At 36.6% G+C, this 9,670-nt stretch overlaps 1 protein-coding gene and 1 long non-coding RNA gene across 2 annotated transcripts in view; both read right to left on the bottom strand.

Moving 5' to 3' along the window:
• LOC107102208 overlaps window positions 1-1,888 on the bottom strand; it is an 8,549-nt gene extending 6,661 nt beyond the window's left edge. Inside the window, exons 1-2 of the long non-coding RNA XR_001482117.1 lie at window positions 1,839-1,888; window positions 1,695-1,751 (exon numbers count right to left, since the gene is read on the bottom strand). This is a non-coding gene — a long non-coding RNA (uncharacterized LOC107102208). The remainder of the gene's footprint in view (window positions 1-1,694; window positions 1,752-1,838) is intronic.
• Window positions 1,889-1,997: 109 nt separating this feature from the next.
• Window positions 1,998-9,670, bottom strand: part of LOC107102207 — a 17,947-nt gene continuing 10,274 nt past the window's right edge. The window contains exons 3-8 of the mRNA XM_015401415.1: window positions 9,525-9,668; window positions 8,379-8,651; window positions 5,332-5,583; window positions 4,167-4,283; window positions 3,266-3,294; window positions 1,998-2,024 (exon numbers count right to left, since the gene is read on the bottom strand). Coding sequence (XP_015256901.1) covers window positions 1,998-2,024; window positions 3,266-3,294; window positions 4,167-4,283; window positions 5,332-5,583; window positions 8,379-8,651; window positions 9,525-9,668 — 842 coding nt within the window. The remainder of the gene's footprint in view (window positions 2,025-3,265; window positions 3,295-4,166; window positions 4,284-5,331; window positions 5,584-8,378; window positions 8,652-9,524; window positions 9,669-9,670) is intronic.

Consider the following 9,670-nt stretch of genomic DNA (forward strand, 5'->3'; position numbering starts at 1 on the left):
CAGCTATATATTAAATAGCACAACATACCCTTGTATCGCCCTTGTCCCATTAGCCTTCAGCCAATATACAGTATGAAAGCACTCTTAATAGTGTCTACAGTCAGTATACACATGAAAATAGTCATCCAGTCTCAGTGGTACCACCTGCATGCTATAGGGTCATTGATTATTGTTTTTACAATGTTAGCTGTAAAATGACCACAGTTGCAATACATCATTACACGAGCTTGTTTTCTTCTTTGTGGCATTCAGACCAACGGAGTGGGTCTGTTTCTCAATTGCTGAGTTCGAATTCAGGGGCTGCATCTTCCAAGGGCCAGATTCATCAGCTGATTACGTCATAAGGTGACGCCGGGGCTTGTTCAGATTGGAAGTAGCCTACATAGCCTTGGATATCTCAGGATTCATTACAAGTCCAAGCAAGCTGGCTACTCTGTTCTCAGAGGAAAAAGGTAAATGGTGCTGAACAGTGGTGAATATTGGAAGTGCAGTTTAATATAATACAAGTATGTGAATAGCTCCATCTTTAATTATTGAAAATAGTCTTAAATGTTTATTTAGCCAGATATGTGGCACTTAATGTTTGGTTTATTGAAAGGTAATATCTATCCCTGTGCAAATGGGTTTGGCTGACATTTAAGCACAGATTCCAATATATCTTCAATGTAGGGACTATAAATATGATATTTGCGACGACTGTACTGCTGCTGAAGCTCCTCAAAGATGAAATTAGCACCTAGAACAGCATTGCGAAGTTCTGTATCCATTCTTTGCCTGCTTTGGGTGTCCACTGTTACAGTTGCTAGGCGACAGAGAGTACTTGCAGTGTAACCCAGAGAAGGCTGGACCAGCTTGAATCAATGGCCAAAACTCTTCCGGCCTCCCTTTTTTCACAAACCTCGAAGGACCCAGTCCAAGTAGACCGGATCCTTGGAGGACGCAGCCTCTGAAATCGAAAACACTCTTTATATGCTGTTCTGAAAGAAAACCTGTTCTGAATGCCCATTTTCCCATACTGTAGGTGAATGTGCTCACTTCAAGTTATCCCCCTCTAGTGGTGAAAACTGGTATTGGGCTGAAGTTGTACAGAAAGTCAAAATGTGGAGTACAGTTTTTTTTTTTTTTAAACAAACAAAAAAAAAAAAATGAAATGAAATTATGACAAATTAAAGTATGACTNAAGTATAATCCGCCCTTTGCCGACAAGCTGTTTGTTTACACTCCCCCACCAGCTTCCTGTCGTACTTACTACATCACAGTTAGTTGCGTTCATTGGTCAGGACGTTGGCCAATAGGTACAGACAGCGGTTTGAAAGACAACAGGTTGTTCTCATCAACAGTCTTCCAATGTCTCATTCATTGGGGCCAGACTAAATTACACATTTAATCTAACATCTAGTCTGGTTTACCAGCTAATAAAAAATCACATTTGTTTAGAGTGGCCTTTCACGATTCTGTCAAAACGTTATTCATTAAGTTTCAAGTCTGGCCTTCATTCCATTCTCTTAGTCATTTTATTTTATTTTTTTAATATATAATCCTCTTAGTATGATATATCACTGTTATTCTCATTAACTATTTGTATTGCTGATATAACCCTGTAATGTACTTTTCTTTTTTCATGCATATTTTCTTGCAAAAATAAACTTGCTTTGCTTTGCCTCACAAAAACTAAGTATTGTAGCTAATTTTACCTGCTCCATCAGTCACCTCAGAGTAAACAACACAGTCATTTCTTCCACGATGCCTCCCTGTTAAAATAACCAAAAAATCAACAAGACCTGTCTTTTAGAACGTTTCAGTGGTATCATAATGTTAAGCATCTATTTGGAACTCACTGTTTGGTCTGAAGTTTTTCAGTTCAATTACAGAGTACATAACATCTCCAGATCCATCTGCAAATAGAATAATGGTAACATAAATGTTTCTGATGATCAGACTCATTATGTAATATGGTTTAAAAAAAAAATTACCATTTCCTGCTGTTCCGGGTGATTTTACTGACTCGTAGAGATGACTATCACCTAAAGAAGAGACAAAAACATGTAACAGGTTCTAATAGAGTTACACCCTTGAAGAACTGACCGGACTCCAGGTGTATTTTGTGTAGTTTATTGTCTAAAAAAATAACTACAGTTGATGTACATTAGTACACCAGCTTGTTATCTTCTTCATTGCATTCAGACCAACTGAAAGATGTAGGTTCTTTTTATTGAATAACTCTGGCCACAAGTGTTAATATGTAAACTATAACGGTACAACACAATTGATCTACTGCTCCTCAATATTACATCCAGCTATATATTAAATAGCACAACATACCCTTGTATCGCCCTTGTCCCATTAGCCTTCAGCCAATATACAGTATGAAAGCACTCTTAATAGTGTCNTGTCCCATTAGCCTTCAGCCAATATGAAAGTATGAAAGCACTCTTAATAGTGTCCACAGTCAGTATACACATGAAAATAAATAGTCATCCAGTCTCACTTTTACTACTTGCATGCTATAGATTTATTGATTATTGTTTTTACAATTTTACCTGTAAAATGACCACAGTTGCAATACATCATTACACCAGCTTGTTTTCTTCTTTGTGGCATTCAGACTAATGGAGTGGGGCTGTTTCTCAATTGCTAAATTCAAATTCAGGGTTGCGTCTTCCAAGGGCCAGATTCATCAGCCGGTTACGTCATAGGGTGGCGCAGGGGCCTGTTCAGATTGGAAGTAGCCTATGTAGCCTTGGATATCCCAGGATTCATTACAAGCCCAGAAAGCCGGCTACTCCGTGCTTAGAGGAAAAGGTAAATGGCGCTGAACAGTGGTGAATATTGGAAGTGCAGTTTAGTATAATACAAGTATGTGAATAGGTCCATCTGAAATTAATGAAAATAGTCTTAAATGGTTATTTAGCCAGATATGTGGCACTTAATATTCGGTTTATTGAAAGGTTAAATCTATCCCTGTGCAAATGGGTTTGGCTGACATTTAAGCTCAGATTCCAATATATCTTCAATGTAGGGACTATAAATATGATATTTGCGACAACTGTACTGCTGCTGAAGCTCCTCAAAGATGAAATTAGCACCCAGAACAGTATTGAGAAGTTCCATATCCATTCTTTGCCTGCTTTGTGTGTCAACTGTTACGGTTGCTAGGCGACAGAGAGTACTTGCAGTGTAAGCCAGAGAAGGCTGGACCAGCTTGAATCCATAGCCAAAACTCTTCTGGCCTCCTTATTTTCAGACCTCCAAGGACCCGGTCTACTTGGACTGGGTCCTTGGAGGACGCAGCCTCTGAAATCGAAAACACCCTTTATATGCTGTTCTGAAAGAAAAAACCTTTTCTGAATGCCCATTTCCCCCTACTGTAGGTGAATGTGCTCACTTCAAGTTATCTCCCTCTAGTGGTGAAAACTGTTATTGGGCTGAAGTTGTACAGAAAGTCAAAATGTGGTGTACAGTTTTTTTTTTTGTTTTTTTTAACAACTAAAAAAATGAAATGAAATTATGACAAATTAAAGTATGACTATTTTGAATAAAATAGCAGGATGGCCTCTCTTTAGCTAATTAAACTTCTGTGAACNTTTTGAATAAAATAGCAGGATGGCCTCTCTTTAGCTAATTAAACTTCTGTGAACTTTACATGATATTCCCGAATGTATGTTAAATAAACAGGCAAAATAACCATATAGGATAATAATGTCAGAATTTTTGTTTTCTGTTTTTCTCTGTTATTAAGTGTCAGAATGTCTTTCTCCTTTTGAAAGAAAAAAAAAACATATCACACATCACATCTAAATAACAATACCAAGCTCTGACCATGAGAAAGAGACTTGTATTCATGACTTGCAGTTTGGTTGACATCATTATTACTGTTGAATCTCTGATTGCTGCTTGCTGGGAGGTTGGAGCTGAAACACATTGAAAACAGTAAATGTTATTTAATAACCTCTTGCTGATACATGTTTGGGATTAAATGCAAACATGTCAAGTACCAACCTTATGCACCATAAATCTATAAAAGAGAGTAAAGATCATATCAAGGTTTTGTTCAAAAGATAATGTAGCTAGTTTTTGCTGAAGTTTAAAATTGCAGTTATGTGTTTGATCCAATAGTTGGATTTAATGTATTTATCTGATCCGGTCTGAGAAGAAATAGATCTCACCTTTGAACCATCTGTAGCGCCACAACAGTAGCAGGAGGACAATAAGAAGGATGCCTACAAGCGGTCCAGCGATCAGCAGTGGCGAAAAGGAAGAGCTGACAACACTGGAACCAGCAACTAGTAATAAGACATTGATTAATTTGGTATTAATCTAGTTATCAGTTTTTGTGTATTTTTGCATAGCTTTGAAGTTTTATAAGGCCAGGTCATGCATATTTGAAGGAATTCTGTAAATTAAAATAAAGCACACCGAACTATGCTGAAACAGCATTTTTGTGCTTTTGACTCAATTTCAAAAAGGCATGTTGTTGAACAAACAATGGTTTCCGATTGAAAATCCCCTGAAGCTCTTTTTTATGTCTTTTTCTGGCTGATTAAGGTTTTTACATTCCTTGATGTTGAACTCATTAAAAATATAGTTTGTTTGTCTTGTTTGTTTCTTTACAAGATTAGGACTTGAATTAATGTACTATATATAAAAAAATAAAAAATAAAAAAAAACTTTTTACAAAAAATTAGAAAAAAATAAGAACCTTTAAGACTGTCGGGATTAAACTGTATCAATCACAAGAAGGCTTGTTAAATCCTAAAATACACTGGCTGTTAAAAATAAGTTATTTGTGTAATTTTTTACAGATTCAAAATAGTTTTTGCTTCTCATAGTATAACACTATAAGGTATAACTTTTATTGTTATGTTTAATCTTCATCAGCAGTAGCTGAAGCAGAGATCTCTTTTTGTCATTAGAAGAGTAATCATCTTAATTGGAGAGGTCACTAGGTCATGGTAAGGGAACACATGTCAACAGTCAGGTGGCAGTAGGGCTGCAGGCCACTTAAAGTAGGACTAGGTCTTAAGTAATGATGACATACGTATCAGATAGAGAGAGACATGGTGGACTCAAAAAAATGCATGCTTATACCATTCCTCTGCTAAACTTTGATTAAATCATGTTAAAGTTTAAGTTGTGTCATTTGTTTTCTTTACTATAAGAAGAAGTCTTATTTAAAGAATGATCTTTTCAGCCATAAATGGCTGGACAAAATGTTCTGAGGCCTTAGCATCTTTAGGGACAACAGTCTAGATTACATGGCAATTTTTTGCACTCCAGAGCTCACAGTGAGTGGATAGATATAAAATCATCGAGTGTTTTAATCCTCCTCACCTCTTACAGCCATCCAGCTCTGTGGTGACTCCTTTCTTGAATGTTTACACTTGTAGAAACCTTCATCTGACTTTGACACTGCAGAGATCTTCAGCTCCTCTCTGCTGTCATTGTGGATCAGTTTGTTATTGTGATAGAAAAACACATTGGAGAGAAGTTTTTGTTCTTTATCTCCGCAGCTCAGAGTAACAGGATCTCCCTCAGTCACAGGATGGGCAGGGCTCACCAGGATAATACCAGAATAATATTTATCTGTAAAACAGTCAGAATGAGGTTTTGGTCAGTAATCAGTTGGTGCTGACCTTTAGAAAAACCTGGTTCATGAGGATATAACACAAGTTGCCTTTTATCATCAGTGACAATTAAACCTGAATCTTTGGTTAATGGTCCTTCCATTTACCAATGATTAATGAATGGACCAGCTTTTACTACTACTTTACTACTATTGCTACTGAAAATACAACAAAAATAGATGGTAGATGTTTGGAACTGCTAATAATGACAAAAACAGCCTTATATAAACACATTCTATTATGGTAGTGACTGATCTTTGGAGTTTTTTATTTTTTCATTTTGACGTCTCAAAGAAATCTATTTGCTACAAGTTCCCTTGTTTAGGGTATAACCTCATCTATTTTGTAATTACTTGATGCTTTTTTTTCCCATACAGTGTGTGCAACCTGAATCCTTTTTCTCCTATATTCATGTCTCTTCTCTAAGACAAAAATGGAATCCATGTGTTGGGATCTGGAGGCTGTCTAACTTTCTCCACCAGAGGGCGCCGGAGATCTTCCTCCTGAGGGCATGAGCTGACTTCTACACACCTGATTTCCATCTGCTCATCAGGAGACCTTTTTAAGGGGGAGGAGGCTGACACTTCCCTGCCAGAGTGTTTGCCAGTAATGGTACAGCAAACCTGAGCCAGCCTCTCAGATCTGTAAACTTGATTTTTGTGAACAATCTGACCCTGTGTTCTTCTGCCTCTCAGATCCTGACTTATCTGGAAACCTGCCTGATCCTGGAGAAAGCAGTTGCTTCCTGGAACCTGCCTGTCTGTCCTCCGTCTCTGCCTCTGCCCTCAGCCTGCCGACCAGCCTCTGGACCCACAAGATTTCCCCCCCTGCTGTTCAGATAACCCTCTGAGCAGGTATTGACCCAACACACCGTTGAACTGCAAGTCTCCTGGAACCTCTCTAACTGATCTGTCCTCCTCTAGTGCTTCCTTCCTGTGACCAGTCTGCCGAGCCAAGATCCAGTGCACATTTCTCTGTAAACCTTGTAAATAAATGATTTAACTTTTTCCCCTGTCTGAGAGTGTATCTGCATGTGGGTTAGACGCTTAGACCCCAACATGACACCATGTTTCAAATTGGCCTTCATGTTCCCAAGGAAATAAAATATCAATTATACAGCTTTTTCACTTCTGGTTATTATTTGTTATCTCCAGGGATTGCTGTAGTAACAACAGCAAAATGCAAGCGAATGTCTGCTGTTGCCACATGCTCATCCAGGTGAAGATAATGCTGCAATGGAACCAGCTAGGTTTCCTTAGAGGGAAAACTTTTACCCAATCTGACCGTAAAGCTTAATTGTATTGTCTTTGTAAAGTACCCTAACATAAGGTAGCTTGGCCAGCCAGACTGATACGATACTGATATATATACACAGGCTGTAAGCGTTGTCTGGTAAAGAGCTGCAGAGCTTGATTTTAAAGGTAGGTTAGAACCAATCAGATAACTCAGGATATGATGCAATAACTCCAAACAACGCTGTCTGTTTTAGTAATTTTGTTGTCCTTGAAATATGTCAAAGAAACTCTCTATTAGACTTAGACAACTTTTATTGTCATTTTGTATACACAGAGTGTATACAAAACAATTTTTTGTTTTGTACAGCTTTCGTGACATTTCCATTTGATACTGTGCAGTGTTAATACAATGTAAACAGTCTGAAAGAAAAAAACATGGTGCAAAAAAATTCATTGATATTCAATTTTAATGCGTTTTCTTGCACCATGTTCTTTCCTCCCACACCGTTTACATTTAATGATTTCAGGCAAGTTTGCACAAGGAATCTGAGGATACAAGGTTTGCTTTCTTTTACGTTATTGCTTCGTTGTGGTCGGCAGTTTGTTGTTATGCTTTCAGAAAAGCACAGCTGCATTGTGGGTAAGTCTGGCACTGAGAGTCATTCCTCCGGTGTTGTGATTGTCAAGACAGATTTAGCCGAAGTCAAGAGCGGTTTATCAGAATGAATTACACAGAGTCTAATTCAGTCTGGCTGTCAAGGCTAGAGATGAGGTATTATAAATTTGTGTTATTTAAATAAACTGAACTGGACTTGTGGATTTCTTAGTGTTGCTGTTATTAAGGTCTTTAGGTTGACCTTGTCTATGACTGGGTTCTTTGTCTTATGATTGCATGGCCCATTTTCCTCTTAATGCTGTTAGTTTCAGTTTATTAATTAAAGCCTTTACGTTCATCTCGCTGCTTCTAAGCCTGTGTCAGCCTGCTAGTCCGGAACAGGCAGAAGTTTTACTCCTCTTTTTTAAGGCCATGCTAAGGTCAGATTAAAGTAATGATGACTTGTCCATGACATGTGTTGTATTTTTTTCTTGAGTCACTTAAAATATAAATTTTTATCTGCAGATAGACCTTTCATAATTTCCTAAAATATGAGAACAAAAACAGAAAAGGAACTAACAGAAATCTCTATGGCAGTTTGAGATTGGACATGAGTGTGACGTTTTTTGGAATTGTTAAAATGGCTATTTTGTTTGAAACATTCTTGTTTTACTCTCCCTAAATTACAAACTGAATATAAAGTTCTATATTTAACAAGCATCGTATTTTTATTTATTCTTTTTTTTATTTATTTTTTGTCCTAAGTACTGATTGAAATAAAATAATAGTCAAAGTAGGCTAAGCAACGATATATCTATATGAATAAATATTAAATATATTCAAAATTTTAATTTCAACTTTTAGGTTTACTAAGAATTTAAACGCAGGAAAAGGTGGAAGCAAATATCATTAATCATAACCTACTCTGTACAGTGATGTTGACTGCGTTGCTAAAATCTCCTGATCCAGACTCACACCAGTACACTCCACTGTGAGACCAGTCTGTGTTTATAGAACATGAGGATCCAGTCATTGTCCCCCAGTTGGAGCAAACAGTGTATGACAGCCAACCTATTTTTTTAAACCTCCTCAGTTTCCACTCAGTGTTGTTCCGACTACAGCTCAGAGTGACAGACTGATTGATAAAATGTTGAACTCTGTCTGGAGTCACTGAGAGAGAAGCAGCTGGGTGAGAGTCTGAAAAAAAGCATAACATGAAAAAATTTAAATATTTATAGAAAATAATTTTTAGCAAATGTGTTTAGAATTAGGTTAGAATTAAGTTTTTGAAAGACAGAAAATAAATAAAAGTGATCCTAAATAAAATTATATATTTTTAAAGAAATATAAAACATTAATGATTTACATTTAGAAAATATAGAAGAGTTAACAAAAACTACTATATAAAATATTTTAATAAAATAAACTACAGTAAATTCAAATCTAATCTAAGATTTGTAAAACCCTGTTTAAAAGTGACTCTGGTGTTCTTCTGAATCTAATCTAGAATCCAATCTAGAATAGGCAATGTCATGCACATGTATCAAGTTTTGCCAATCAGGACCTGAACCAATAAGCAAAAATGATAATATGCTGCTTTGCAAATATTACATCACCAAACCTATGGGGATAGATTTTGGATTTTTCTCATTAGCCTTGTAAAAAATAATAATAATAAGTATGTTATTTGTTTCTTTTTGCAAGATAAAATAAGATGTGCTGCCAAGTTTCCGGGTGATTTTAGAGAATAGTGCAAATATCTGCTAAATGCATGAACATAAATATACTCAAACCTCTAAGACCTGCTTTCATTCTTTTCCCATAACTCTAACCAACATTGAATAGACCAGGGGAAATGCTGTGTTAACTACCTTGAATGATAAATAAGAAAGTCGCAGATAAAAAAAAAAAAAAATGTTATCCAACATTTATTTTAAAATAGAGTTACTTTCTATAGAAAAGTTTTGTTTGTAATCAAATTGGCAGTATGATAAGTACAACACAAGATGTTGAAAAAAACAATTCACAATGAAGCTAAAAAATCCCCTGAAAGAACAAAGATAAACTGACCTGCAGACCAGACAAACTTTGCTTCACTGTATTCAGTGTAAAAAACTGGTTCTCCTCTTCCTGCTCTGCACACATATCCTGCTGTGTGATTCTGTCCATTAATGAGGTAGGAGTTCTGTTCAGTCCAGTTGGTTCTGCCAGTCAGC

This window comes from Cyprinodon variegatus, unplaced genomic scaffold (genome assembly GCF_000732505.1).
Source record: "Cyprinodon variegatus isolate N-32 unplaced genomic scaffold, C_variegatus-1.0 Scaffold1217, whole genome shotgun sequence".
NCBI classification, from domain to species: Eukaryota; Metazoa; Chordata; class Actinopteri; order Cyprinodontiformes; family Cyprinodontidae; genus Cyprinodon; species Cyprinodon variegatus.